This window comes from Peromyscus maniculatus, chromosome 8 (genome assembly GCF_049852395.1).
Source record: "Peromyscus maniculatus bairdii isolate BWxNUB_F1_BW_parent chromosome 8, HU_Pman_BW_mat_3.1, whole genome shotgun sequence".
Taxonomy (NCBI): Eukaryota; Metazoa; Chordata; class Mammalia; order Rodentia; family Cricetidae; genus Peromyscus; species Peromyscus maniculatus.
In genome coordinates, this window is record NC_134859.1 from 64,815,764 (window position 1) to 64,830,664 (window position 14,901).

The 14,901-nt window shown below is 52.8% G+C and overlaps 1 protein-coding gene across 2 annotated transcripts in view; it reads left to right on the forward strand.

The window, feature by feature from the left end:
* Positions 1-9,337: 9,337 nt before the first annotated feature.
* The window catches only part of Nos2 (nitric oxide synthase 2), a 40,584-nt gene continuing 35,020 nt past the window's right edge, over positions 9,338-14,901 (forward strand). Inside the window, exons 1-2 of one of the 2 annotated variants that reach the window (XM_042282464.2) lie at positions 9,338-9,506; positions 10,681-10,840. In XM_042282464.2, coding sequence (XP_042138398.1) covers positions 10,731-10,840 — 110 coding nt within the window. In that variant the 5' untranslated portion in view covers positions 9,338-9,506; positions 10,681-10,730. Of the gene's footprint in view, positions 9,507-10,680; positions 10,841-13,921; positions 14,075-14,901 lie in introns of those variants that run through there. The other variant, XM_015996155.3, reaches the window with a different exon arrangement.

Genomic DNA, 14,901 nt, shown 5'->3' on the forward strand with positions numbered 1-14,901 from the left:
CTAAGATGGGACGGGAAGCTCCAGGGCGTGGCTCAGTGGTAGCACGCTTGCCTGACATACGCTAAGTCCTGGGTTCCGTTTCTGCTGCTGTAAAAGAAATGAATGAATGAGTGAACAAACAGATAAATCAATAAAAATAAATAGGGGTGGCGGGGTTGACCTCAACAAGGAGATATGAACAAAGATGGGGGTGGGGCGTGAGTTGTGGGTAACTTTGAGGAAAAGCTGCTCTCTTCCACAGGGGCAACTTCAGAGGCCTCAAGGCTTGGGCTCACCCCAACATTAGGGTGATGCTAAAATCTAGTGCTGTGAAACAGGGGTCTCCAGCCTTCTCTTCCGTTCACTTTAACTGGGGACTATTTGTAGATCAGCCTCTCTTGCCCACTCCCTTGAGAGTCTAAGGGTCAAGCTCTCCTGCCACTCAAACAGGAACTGGGCATCTTCAGAAGCCCCACCCCCACCCGCTGGGGCAGAAGAGACTGGACTGGGGATGGATTGCACCTCTCTAGGGTTAGAACCCCGGGGTGCCCCTGGAATGAAATTGACTTGGAACATGTTCACTCCAACAGGTTTCATTTCATCCCTTGACCTCTGTCTTGACTGGTCTTTGATGTGCCTTTTAATTAAGTCCTGAAGAGTCCTTTGTCTCCAAGGGGGACTCCAGCCTCTTCACCCTCCCACTTACCTGCCCAGATAAGAATGTGCCTCTTTCTAAGCAGAGTCCTGGGAGGCAGGATCCCACTTTGGACAATGGGTGCCCCCAGAAAACCCCTTCGACCAGCCCCTCCCCCAGGCTCAGGGAGTCTTTGCACTCCTGGCCCTAGACATTGCTCTTTGATAGAGAAGGCAAAAAGATTTGCTGCATGGATCAGGGAGTGGGCACCTGCCTGGGTCTTCAACGGGTTATGGCAACAGCCATGTGAGGTCTCAGGAGTAGCAACCTCCTTCACTGCATGGTACGAAATGTATATGCCGTGGTGTGGGACAGGTGGGCTCTAGACCCCAGAGCTGCCGTTGGCTAACGGAGTGCCGAAGCTGGGCAAAGGCATTCTTTCCTAGGGGTCTCAGCCAAGCTCTCGGCCCTCAGAAGCCCCGTGAGGCCTCCAGCTTCCCAGTACAATGCTTTATCGTACTCCAAGCTCCCTCCTTCAATCTCTTTTGCTTGTCTTTCTACCATCCAGCTGGAGGCTTTCTCAAGGAAGCAGCAGCACCTGGCTTGGGCTGCACTGGGGGCTGCAGAGGAAAAGTTACACTCTTCACACCAGTGTGCCAGCTACAGAGAGAGGGCTCCTTGGACTCTAAGGACAGAAGGAACCCGCACAGTTGGGAACACACAGCCCATCCATTACGATCTGCGACCACTCAGTTGCTTTCTTCCGTCTGGACTAGCCCTAGCCCACCTGTAACCTCAGTGTCTGTTCACATCCCACATTCCTACCTTGTCCACCCTCACGACCTGCGTCTCTGGGTCAGAGGGCTTTTCCAGAACCGAGGAAGGCGGGTCCGTCCATAGCAGGCCTTGAGGACTTACCCTCTCCTTATACAGGAGATGCCCTATGATGCTCTAGAACAGTTGGGAACAGAGGCTGGTGACACCCTGAAGACTAGGTCACCCAGCCCTCTGCACTCCAGCTGCCTGTTGGTACCACATGTACCATGTGATAGATGTTCACCCCTCCTGGCTGTCTGCTCCCACCCCATGACCCACCCCATGACCCACCTGCAGCTTCAAGATACTCTACCTGCCCCTGACCTTGAGCCATCACACCTCACACGTCCCCTGGGTATTAGTCTTCACCCTGGGTGTGTGTGTGGGGGGAGTGGAGGGCAGGCAAGAGACTGATTTGGGGGATGTTGACAAGAAACTGAGCCCTTGGCTGTGGACAGAGCACTTACACAACCTGGGTGGATCTGTGGGTTCGATCACAGCACCGAAATAAAACAAAATAAAATGCCCTTCCAGGCACTCCTGGCTGAACCCTGCCACCAGCTGGCAGACTGCCTGCCGTATCCGGTCCTCCTGTGCCACTGTACCAGCATGCACCACAGTCTAGGGACTCGACACGAAGAACTGAACATCTCTGGTCTCCCATGAGTTAGCAGACTGACCCCAGGACAACCGCCTGGGCATTTCCAGAAAAAATCCCCCCTCTTCCATCAACTATAAGTAATGTAAGATGACACAAAAGGGAGATTAGCTACAAAAGTTTGTGTGACTCAGGCTCTCCACTGGTCATCCAGCAAACGACGTGGGTCTCAGAGGTCAGGGCTCACTGAGCGAGGGCAGGTACTCCTAAATAAGCCTTGAAAAGTTGCTCTTCTGTGCCTTTTTTCTTTTGACAGATGAGTGGAACGAGGCTGAGGTAGGACACGTGACATGTCAAAGGTCATACAAGTGTGGAAATGCATCATCTCATCTACTTCTCTTTGTGTCCTATCTTCATAATTAAAAAATTTTTGCATTTCCTTATTTATGTGTTGGTGTGTGTGTGTGTGCGCGCGCGTGCGTGCGTGCGTGCGTGCGTGCGTGTGCGTTTGTGTGTGTGTGTGTGTGTGTGTGTGTGTGTGTGTGTGTGTGTGTGTGTAGATAGATCAAAGGACAACTTGCAGGACTTAGTTCTCTCCTTCCACCCCGTGGGATCTGGAGATCCAACTCAGGTCCTCAGACCTGGCAGCAAGCGCCTTTGCTTCCTGAGCCATCTTGTCAACCCGGAAGTAAATATATATCTAAAGAGCATTTGTCTTTTGTTTTTTGAGACATTTAGCCGGTGCCGGGAGGGCTTCAGCGGGGCTTAACAGGAGAAAAGGAAGCTCACAGGGCTCATGCAACCCAACCAAAGAGGCACAGCCACTTAAGGGGAGCCAAGGATGCAGCAGCCACTTGAGGGTTGAAGATGACCATGACACGATCCTCTTGCCTTAGCTTCCTAGTGCTGGGGTAACAGGCGTGCACCAATACACCCGGGTCAAACTGTGTCCTTTTCCATAACTGGAGAGCCAGTCACCTGCCACAGACCTTATAGCCCTCACCTCATCTAGTCCCCAGAAGGCCCTGCACAGAAGCTTTTGCAGTTAGAGAAACTGAAGCTGGGCTGGGACTGAGGGCCTTGGCCAAGTTCACCTGTGGGGTGGAACTGGAACACAGACCACACTGGCCTCTCAACCTGTCTGCACAGAGAATGAGCCAAATGGCAGAACTCACAGAAATGCAAGGCAGCCAGCTGCTGTCCACTGCCTGCTGTGGCTGGCCTGAGCTGGGGTACTCTGGAAGCCAGTAGACAACCCGAGTCTCGCTGACGACCCTGGTCTTCACAAACTCGCTTTGTTTTTTAAGACAGGGTTTTGCTATATAGCTCAGGCTGGCCTCGAACTCACAGCAATCTTTCTGCCTCTGTCTCTGCCTCCCAAGTGCTGGGGCTGCTCAAGATCATCCTTGGTTACAAAGTGAGTTCCAGGCTGTCTGGGGTGCATAAGACCCTGTCTCAAGAAACTGACCTACCAAACAAACAAGCCAAAAAGGAGTTCAGCTTTCTGCTTGTCGCTGTTCCCAAGGACCTGGAAACATTGGCACCTGAGCAGCACATCCTGTGCTCAAGGGCCACAGGCAGGAGCGCAGTGTTGCAGGGAGGGCCACCTAGGAGTACCCTGAACTTTGGGTCTGTGAGTTTCCATCTGTGGTCTGTGAGCCAGCAGACCACCACACACACACACACACACACACACACACACACACACACACACACACACACGCACACTCCGAACCTCGGTGTTTCTCCCTCCTGCCTAATGGGACAATGACATTACCTTACAGGTTGTCCTGAGAATGGGTATCATGCTGTGCTCATAGTGGTGGGTTGATTCTGGTTGTTGTCCATGCTGAACACTGTTAGAACCCCAGGAACACAGGCGAACGTGGCAGATGCCTCTCCTATTGAAACCTGGGTAGTGCGGGCAGATGGTATCACCATGAAGATTCTGGGAGTTGACTTCGGACACCTTTGCCCAGTGTCATGCCGAGTGAGTCTGAACAGGCTTCCCGTAAATACACACACATAGTTCTAGGTTCAAATCCAGGCTCTGCTCCTTCATCCCTGGGGGACTCAGTCCTCATGTCCCTGGCCTGCAGATCTCTCTGCAAATTGAAGGTAAGGGTCGTACTTTTTGTCTTCAGAGCTGAGACTGAACCAGGAAGCGCTCTCCCACTGAGGGAAATCCCCAACCCCTAGGGTAGTACTCTTAAAGATCTGAGGCAGGCTCTGGGGGACAGCTCCTTTGTTCCCTACCCCGGCAGGGACTCTGCCTGCCTGCACCTCTTTCTACTGGGTCACACAGAGCTGCCACCAATGGGGGGCACATTAAGCAGATCCACTCAGCTGTTACCACGGGTCTCGGTCCTCTACTGTGTGCCCTCAGTCAGTGACGTAGGCTCAGGAGGTAGGGAGTCCTCTGGGGGCCAGCAAAGATCCCAGCCCTTGGATCTGAGTTAAGCCTCAACTCTGTCACCTGAGAACACTGGCCTGGTGGTACACTTTTCACTATCAGTTGTGTTTGTTGTTCGTGAGATCGGGGTAATAGCTACACCCATGCTCGGAGGGTTCAGTCAGTGAGCTGAAAGCCAGGCCTGGCTATGTTCACTCTGTGAGTATTCTAACGGTTGAAAATTATTGCTATGCCAGAGGAGGGCACTGTGGCAAGAAGGGCTGCTGGGTGGTGCCGGAGCGCAGGCCTTGGAGCCACGCTGCCTTCAGGTCTTGTCCTGGTTCCGTCTCTCAGAACAAGTTTGAGGGGCTGGAGGGGGAGAAGGGAAGACACTAGCTATGAGCTGGGGCCTGACTTCCGTGATCCTCCATGTCTATAAAGAGAGACTGGTGACAGCAGCCATCTCCAAGGACGGCCGTGTGGATTAAACGGCAGGAACGTTTAAGTGCCCTGCTCAGTAAGCCTTAGTGACTTAGTCACTGATTTGTTTTAAATTATGTTTGAGGGGGTGCAGCGGGGCGGGGGGGGGGGGGTGGATATATGTACTGAGTGCAAGTGTCTGTCTGAAGAAGCTACAGTGTCAGATCTCCTGGAGCTGGAGTTCCAGGTGGCTACGAGTCGTCCTGTGCGAATGTTGAGAATTGAACTCAGGGCCTCTGGAAGAACAAGCATGTACTCAGCTGCTGAGTAGTCTCACCAGCCCTCTGGCCACTGTTTTATCAGAAAGACCTTTGAAGCTATTGATCACAGAGGGCCAGCTAGTATTCATCACCTTCAGATCCTGTCAGAGGCGATGGACACCCATCCTAGGACGGAGGCTGAGCAACTCCACAGTTTGGGTCCTATTGGTGCCATGCCTGAGATGCCTAGGTAGTAGGGAGGAGGGCATTTCTCCCTGGCTGTCTACCTTGGGGTTTCCACTGCCACCCCCAAGGGGCCTACCTTTCTCCACCTGCCCTTCAAAGTGCACTTTGATTTCACTCCCGCAGAGTTCACCTGCCATGTCCATCAACGGAAGGATCCCAGGAATGCTGTCTGCTGGGTGAGCAGCGCCAAGGGGAAGGTGCCTTTTCAGGCCCCGAAGCTGTGGGCAAATGGGAGAGGAGGACCTGTGACAGCCCCCATCAGCTCTGTACCTGCTGACAGGAGCGTATGGTAGGTTCTGGCTCAGAGGCTGGCTGCTGTGGGACTGTGGCGAGTCTCTCCACCTCTCTGTGCCGCCATTGCCCTTACGGTTATTTTTATTCTCCTTTTCCTCTTCCTGCTCAGTAGTTATGACAGCAGAACCCTGGAGATGTTCATACAACACCCTGAACACAGTAAGCCCTCTGCCTCCGTGGGTTTCCCATTCTCAGAATCTACCACCTGTGAACCAAAAAGAGAAATATTTAAATGATATCTCTAGTGAACATGTAGAGACATTAAGCCCTAAACAATATGGCATGGCGACTATACATGCCATTTAGCCTGGATTTGGTATTAAAAATCATCTAGAAATGATGTAAAGTATTTGGGAGGAGAGACTGGGGCGGGTTCCGTAGGAAGAGAGCTTGCCCAGCATGGGTAAAGCCCTAGGTTCAGTCCTCAGCACCACATCGCCTGCTGGGTGTGATTGCTCACGCTCAGCCCTCAGGAGGCGGAGGCGGGGGACAAAAGGCTCAGGGTCACCCTTGGCTACACAGTGACTACACTGGTTTGTAGTCTCAGGTTCTCAGGAGGCTGGGACAGGAGGATGGAAAGCTCGAGTCCTACCTGGGCATAAAGAGGACAGAAAAACAGAAAGGACAGAAATGGTCTAGGGAGATACCTCAGTGACAGAGTGCTCACTTAGCATGTGGAAGGCCCTGGGTTCAATTCCTAGTACCACACATAAAAAGAGTGGGGGGGGGGTTGTGGCTGCTGACCTGCCCCCCCTCCCCCAGGGAGGGGGATTTGTCAGAGGTAAGTTGTTTTTCTGACCCACAGCCCTGGAACTCAGAACTTTCTCTTATGTTCACATCTCCCCTTTATCACTGTTACTCTGTCATGGGAGAGGGTCCCGCGTAGCAAGGACAGGTGGCTTTTCAGAGCCTACACAGTTGATCTGTGATGAGTGGTCACTAGAACCCAGGGCCTTACAGGTTTATTGAGCCTTGTCCTCAGAGCCTGGCACTCAGGGGACACAGTCATCACCGACCCAAGTCCTGTCCCCTGCACCAAACATGGCAGTTGGTAGACGGTGGACAGTTGGAATAGTACCGGGAGGGGACATGGTGGCCAGAACGGCCAGGCTGGTACCTGAACAGAACACAAAAGAACAATGGTAGGAAGGAGAAATATCCGTGAGCCAGCACTTCAGAGGCCCTCACTGGCTCCGTTCATCGTCCCCTCATTCAGCTGACAGCACAGATTCACCTACACTCCAGGCCGTGGGTCTCACACTTCCAGAGAGTGGAGAGTCAGAGGTCCATGGGCTCATCGGCACAGGAAGGCAGCTAGCTCTAAGCACTGTGCCGTGGGTCGTGGGTTCTGCACAAACCAAGGCTCCGGATGGAGGGATACTGACAGCAAAGGCCGGAGGCCAAGGAGATTCCCCAGAGACGGCGCTGGGGAGAGTCTTTGCCTGAGATGCGAGTGTCCAAGAGGGTCAGCGGGCAGCGTGCTGAGGCGAGGAGAATTCACACACACCCAGGAGTGTCGCTGTTCATGTACCCAGTCTCTTCTGTCACAGGAACAGATTTCTTTTTGACATGAAGTAACAGAATTTGGCCAAGTATTCAGATGCAAAGTAGGTGGGACTCTGGAAGATTCTAGGGATGGGAAGCTCTAGTATCGATTTCATGGAGTTTGGGGGTTGATATCTGTATTTGTTGAGGGCACAGCTGGAATATTTGGATGCATAAACAGGAGCTAGGGGTTCCATTGTGGGAAACTTCTGAATCCTGTCCTCATGGACTTGCTCCTGTATGTGTCTCCTGAGCAATGTGGATCTGGCTCCATCGGGCCACCTCCATCACTCTGAACTTTAATCATCCATTTCCCCCCCCTAGACTTTGGGCTCTCACTAGGGGCTCAGTCTTTCCCAAGTATTGTTTTTTTTGGGGGGGGATCACCTGTTGAACCCTGAAAGAAGGTTGGCTTTGATGTACTGAAACTCATAAGCTCTCTCTCTCTCTCTCTCTCTCTCTCTCTCTCTCTCTCTCTCTCTCTCTCTCTCTCTCTGTGTGTGTGTGTGTGTGTGTGTGTGTGTGTGTGTGTATGTGCAATCTTGTACAGGAATACATGGAGCCTAGAAGACAGTCTCAGCTCTTGTTTCCCAGGTGACATCCACTGCCAGCCTGGAGCTTGCCTGGCAGGCTAGGCTGGCCAGCAAACCCAGGGATATTCCTGTCTTTGCCTCCCCAGATCTGATATTACGAGTGGGTGCCACCACACCCAGCATGTTATCATTGATTGACTGGCTGATTTCTGTGTGTGCCTGCACAGCGGCATACATGTCGAGGTCAGGGACCAGTTTATGGGAGTTGGTTCTCTCCTTCCACCATATGGGTTCCAGGAATCCAGCTCAGATCACCAGGCTTGATAATTCGCCCCTTACCCCGCTGAGCTCTCTCCCCAACCCACGCCCACACCTTTATGTGAGTTGAACTTAGATCCTTGTGCGTGCAAGGCGGGCACCCTACCAACCGAGCCATCTCCCCAGCCCAATTAACCCGATTTCTAATTCATTTATTCACTCAACGATTTATTTATTCTCTCAACTTTTTGAGAGCACGCAGCTTTGGGGTGACTCTTAGTTTGTGTATCTTAGACAAAAGCAAAACTTGAGACTGGACTGGACTTGGGAAACTTGGGAAGATGAGTGGACACTGGCGGGATGTGTCAGGACAGTATGATCCAGGGGAATTTTCCCCTCTGTTTGTCCCCGTTCCCCTAACACCATCGCTATTTTACTTTCATAGTGGAAAATTCCATGCCATGTAGGAATGCTTTAGTGGAAGCATTATAGTAAATTACAATTTATTTATTTAGGTTTCTCAAAACAGGGTTTCTTTGTGTAGCCCTGGCTGTCCTGGAACTCTCTCTGTAGACCAGGCTGGCCCAAACTCAGGGATCTGCTTTTTGCTGCCTTCCAAGTGCTGGGGTTAAAGGCTTGTGCCAGCACGCCCAGGTAAAAATTATAATTTTGCATATAAGAAGTCACACTATACTGTCCATTGTGAAAAGGAGACTTTTCCCACCATAGCCCTACCCGCCATGATGCCCAAGCTAACTTTACTACTAGTGGGAGAATGCCAAGTAAATCAGTATCTCAGAGGCTTCCCTGTGCCCACAGCCTGCCTCCCATCTTTTCTTTAAAAAACAAAACAAAACAAAACAAAAAACCTCCTGATGAATGTTTCAGGAGCCTGTTGGAATATTGGCATCATCCAGCATCACTGGCCTTCTGGAACTTGGACCTTTTTCCCAGCACGTTCCATACCGTCAGTATTTCCCAGCTCCCTGGACTCCCACTGCAAACTGAAAATGAGAGAAGAGACAGAAATTAACCAGACAGCTCCAAGCCCAGAACAAAATCCCCCTGGAACCTGTAAGCCAGACTACATGGCTTAGCCAAGAAAAGCCTCGGAACCCAGCATTGAAGGGGCCACCTGCTGCCCAGTGGTCACTGCCTTGGACCGGAGACCAGGAAGAGGTGGCCTTGCTGGGGATGCACCACACAGAGTGATGTAATGCTGCCCACAGACTAGGAGTGCCCATCATAAATGAGCTAACTGCTCCCAACTGGGGACTCTCCCCTGGGGACCAGAGACTGTATGCAAAATAGCCCTGGAGAGCAGGGGCTGGGTATAAATGCCTGATGGCTGCTGCCCGGGGCCACAGCTTCCCAGGGAGTTGAAGACTGAGACTCTGGCCCCAAAGGACACAGTGTCACTGATTTGAAACCTCTCAGCCACCTTGGTGAGGGGACTGCAGTTAGAGACTCTCTCGAGGTTCCTCAGGCTTGGGTGTTGTTCACTGCACGGAGTAGCCTAGTCAGCTGCAAGGTGAGTCTTGTGTTGGGGTCATCTGCTCTTAGGAGCATCTTCCTGTTTAGGGAAGATCAGAAAATCAGGCTTTTTTTTTTTTCCTCCTTTTTTGGTGGACGAACTGGAGCTGGCGGAAGGTCAAGGGAAAACAGCCCCGGGAGTTTTTGACTGCTCAACAGGGCGTCTGGGTCAGAGTTCTTCTCTGCAAATATATACTGTGGTGATAGTACTACAAAGAAAAGCTTTCTAGAAAGTTCAGAATTGGGGGGCACCTTCTGGAAAATTTTCTAGTATATAGCGTATCTTAGCTAGTCTCATAAAATGTACCCCTTCCCCACCTCCAAATCTGATAAGGGTAGGGAGCGAAGAACGAGTTTCTGCTAACTGACTTGATTTAGATCAAGTAACTAGAATGCTTCAGAAGGTTAGGATCCAGGTCATCAGGGTTCTGAGGTTCCCGGGTGAGTTCTCATTCCCACTGCTATCCGAGGATGTCTTTCCCCAGGGAGGGGAGGGCACTGGCCATGGGGAAGCCCCTACACCCCCAGGCTCTGCCTGTCTCCATTTCTTATCTTTTTCTTAAAGGGGATGACCTCAAGCGCTGAGAATTTAATTCCCTTTTCCACAAATCTTTGATTTCTCCTGGAATAACGAAAGGGAACCTGTGGTATCCATAGCGTCCTTGGCTTAGGGTGAACAACGACTCCCAAATCACAGGAAAGTTGGCCGGGGCTGGAGTGCCAGCCCCAAGTGCAGAGCTAACGGGAAGGTTACTACTGACAGCTCTTGGCTCTTCCCATCAACGGGTAGCAAGAAGGGCCAGGCCAGTGCAGATAAACACTTTGCTTCGGTATCCCAGCTCCTGTCCACCTTGCTTGAGGCCAAGGATAGCCCTGCCCTGAGCCACTGAGTCCTCCTAGGGAGGCTTGTGGACGCTTCCTTGGTCTTCGGTAGGTGGCTACGCGGCGTCCAGTGTTGTTCCTTTGCTATGTGTTCCTTTGCAAGAGTCTGCCCCACAGGATTTCAACCCCAACCCCCAATAAAAACCCAGAGTGCGAGCATGGGGAGAGCGGCCCTGCGAGCCTTAGCTGGACTTTGTCTCCGTTCTCTGGGACACTGGCACCCGTGAGAAGACGCTGTTCTGTGAGGAGCTTCTGCAACCTCGCCTCACGGCCTCTCTCCCCTCCCTCAGCCCCCGCAGAGAACATCTCGGAGCTCAAGCAGGAGTGCAAAGTCGCAGACATGGCCTGCCCCTGGAAGTTCCTGTTCAGAGTCAAATCCCACCAAGGTGACTCGAAGGAGGAAAAGGACATTAACAATAATGTGGGGAAAGCCCCAAGTGCCGTTCCCAGGTAAGCGGTCTCTGCTCCCACCTCCAGCTTGTTTCCACGGGGGTTTCCATGCCCCTGCTGCCTCTCTCTGCTCCCGGCCTCCTAAGAGAGCCTGGTCTCCAAGGCATTGCTGGGCATTCTGTGCTGGAGTCTGGTGCAGAAGGGAGGCCTAGGGCCTGGTGCTGCTCCCATGGGAGTCTGGACTCTCTAGAGGAAGAAGGGAAGAATACATGAGAGTGGAGGCTGGAGAGTCTAGTGGTTAGCTCAGACGACACCCTGATTGTCCAATGCATGTGCCCCACCAGTTGTTAGATATTTTGACTATTAGCCAAATGAAGGGTGTCAATATGGCCCTGTGCTGTCCTCGGTGACTGTGTGACTTTGAGCAAGTAAACCCATTTGAATCTCACGCAGGTCTGCAGTGTGATCTACCCGATAGCATGCTAGGGATGAAATAAGGTATACATACATAAAGCACACTGAAGTATTTCTGCATGCCACAGGCACTTGATAAACAGAAGGGTTTGCCACCTTTTACTGGTGCTTCTTTCTCACCAGGACTGCACAGTGCATGCACCTATACACTTTGAACTTGGCCTCCACGGGGTCCTTCGCTGTGGTCTCATTCTGCAAATGAGGCTCTGGAGAGGAAAGCCTGGCTTGCATGACTGCTGTGAACAGAGGTGAAATCTGAGGCTGGTCTGGTGCGTCTTAGAACTGAACTAGTCCTCCGACCATGTATATGGACAGGCTGGGAGAATTCTAGAGAATGCTAGGAGTCCACAGCCTTAGCCCGGGACCTGAGGCTAACGCAAGCCAAAAGGTGACTCTGCAGTGTCATGATGCAGAATCACATCCAAGCCTCAGTCTGCACCTGGCTCAGGTATTTGCAGGACTCAGTGGGCAGCGCCCCCTGGAGGTAGAATGCAGGGCAAACCTAAACGTCCCTGTGCAGCCCGGTTTAGAAAGGGAACATAGGCAGAAAGGATTAGCTTTGCCACCTCATAACCCTGTGGCTTTTGTCAAGTCCCTTAGCCTCCAAACCTCCATTTCCTCGCTTGTAGGAAGAGAGTAGTTATGGTAGGATTAAAGGAGGCAGACGGCCCAGGCGTGGAAGGCAGAGTGAACTGAAGGCGATTGTACCCAGGTTGTCAGGGACACTGGGGCTCAGGTGCCCATGCGCAGCGTTGGGGGCCTCTGGTCAACCTGACAGCACCATTTCAAAATACTTCCTCCCTCCTCTTTACCTGGTCTCTGCGGCCTCTGCCTTCTGTCCTCCAGAATCCGATAGCTGCCCCCACCCCTCTTTCCCTCCAACTCTTCTTCACACGAGTCGTGCCCCTGCTCTGAAGCGTTTGGTAGCGGCCACCGTCTGTCACCACACTGAGGCTTGACCCCGCCCAGACAGAGGACATCTCCTCTGACAATCCAGAAGGGGTGCCTTCTATCCTCCCACTTTAAGAAAGAGGACAGGGTGCTCAAGTCATCTTAACACCCCATAGCTGGCAAATGGCAAGGCCAGGGTTCGAACTGGACAGCCTGGCTTATGGTCACTATCCTGGATGCCACACGGTGGGCCCTGGGTGAGTTTTATCCCATTAACAATCACACTTGATGCGCGCTCACCTGGCACTGTGCTGCCAGGTAACATGCCAACACGGCCCTCCTGGTGAGTCAATGGATCAACTGGGCCATTCATTAATTGCATATGCAGCCGCAGATATTTAGAGTGTCTGTAGGACGACATCAACAGGCAGGCGGGAACTGTTTTGATCTTGTCTAACAAGGCCAATTGCTAGAAAGTGGAGGAGCTGAGATCTGAGCCAAGTCCAATGTGCTCTTTCCCTGAGGACCTACTACGTGCTGCACTCAGAATGGGAAAAACAGATCCATTGCCACAGTCAGGGAGGGAAGGGGGAAGCAATGGCTTCCTCCCTAGTTTGGGGCAGGAAGAGAGCTTTATATGTGGGGGAGGGGTCAGGTAAGGAAGGGGTAATAGGAGACTTTGCCCGCTTGAGCCTTCTGAGAGTATGGGCCGGCAGTGGGGTCAGGAGGGGCCAATGCGTGGCAGGTGGCTTTCTGGAGGAGGGAGCCCAGCTGAAAAGGGACTGCCCAGGAAAGGTGGCCAGAGGATGTTCCTGGAAGAGGAAGCAGCTTACAAAGGGGGTTTTCGTCTGAAGGCAGCGGGAGCCGGTTATTTATTTTTATTTTAAAAGCATACTTTTCAAATCCCTGCAAACCAAGCGCCCGTTCCTGGTGGCTTTCGACTTTGTGTAAACAAGTGATTCAGACGTGTGCAGGGTGTGTCCATGCATGCGCACGTGCGTGTTTTAGAGACAAAGGGTAACCGTGAGCTCATCTAGGTGAACCAAAGGGAGTTCAGAGCAAAGTGAAGCTAAGCCTTGGTGCTTGGGTTACAGGGTGCTAAAAAGAAACACTCCTCGAACTCTTCTTTGGACTTGAGTTTCATTTGCTGAAATATTGGCCCTGAGGGTCCCTGAGGGCTGCAGTCCTACTCTATCCGGGTCCTATCAGCTGCCCTGACCCCAAATTACAGCCTACTAACGGAACAAAAAACCTTGGTCCTGTGCCTTCTACGTAGCAGGATCCAGAGGCTTGAGGGGACCTAAGGATGCTTCGGTTCCCATGGGCCCCCACTTTCTCCACTAGAAGTCACCCTCAACCTTAAGCTTTCTTTTCCTTTCTAGAATCATAAAGGACAGGGAGAAAGGACAGCATGTTTCCTGGGAGAGTTTTGGTGAAGCGGAGGCCGAAGTGGCCTTGGGGCTGTTGTGCGCCCTTGAGCGGGGGACCCCTCTTTCTCTGGTCCCTCTGCTTCTGCTTCCACCAAACGGAGGTAATAAAGAATTGCCTTCTTGGGTGGATTTCGTTAGGCGGAGAGAAAATAATAGACATGGAAGATGTCGGTGCAGCGGGGAGACTAGGTCGAGATCCTGCGGGTTGTCATCGCTAAGGGAACGCGCGCGCCGCCGTCCTGCTGGTTGTTCTGGGCCACTAGGGGCCAAGCCTGGAGCGCTGGAGGAGGCGGGCGCTGCGAGGCGAGGGGGTGGGGTGGGAGGTGAGGGCGGACGCTGAGGGGTTCCGCGGAGATAAAGGGACAGCGTCAGCGAGCGGCCGTGGCCCAGCCATGCGCGACGGGCTGAGCAGCGCGTGCGAAGCCGCCCGGCCACGGCTCTGCCGCTTCCTGCGCAGGATCTTCGGCCCGAAAGTCGCCCGCCGCGTGGGCGCAGCCAGGTACAGCGCGCGGGGCCTGGGGAGCCGCGAGGGCGTCGGGCGCCCCGGTGACCCCGCTGGGACGCGAGAGAGGTCGGGCTGAGCGGCCACGCGTGCCACCCAATGGGTGCTTTTGCACCAAGGAACTTCTGAGCCGCGTCGCTTTGAGACGGGTTCTGGCTATGTCGATAGGTCAGCATCAAACCTGGAAATCCTCCTGCCTTGGCTTCCTAGATGCTGGGATTATAGGCGTGTGCCACTGTTTAATGTGTGTTTTTGCGCTAGTGGGAATTGAACTGCATTTAAACGAGTGCTCTTACACACACACACACACACACACACACACACACACACACACACACACACACACACCGCCTTGTTGCCCTCCCCTCCTTACTGCGTTCTAGACAAATAGGTGAAGAGGGCAAAGACGATCTTCTTTTACAATAAGACTTTCTTCCTCTCACAAGACAGGTGGGCTGACGGAGCAGTCCGGACCCCGCCAGCTGTGGACTCAGTACTCCCTCCACGGCACCTACTTCTGCCACACCGTGGCTGCAGATGGGGCCCGAGCAAGCTCCCTTGGTTCCTTTTGCCTGAAAGTCCCTAATGACCTCTCATTCCTACCAGGGGCCGGCAGGTCTCAGGCAGGCTGTGGGTTTGGGAGTGTCTGCGGGCTTGGACATACACAGAGCAGTGATTGGAACCAAGGGTCTTGAGCCTTAAAGCGCTCATCTGACACCTGGTCCTCCTTTAGCGGGTGGCCAGAAGAAATCTGCTAACTGGTGGCAGGGCATAGTAGCTGGAGCAAAGCTCTGTTTAGTCACTGTTACATTTTTCTCCGCCTT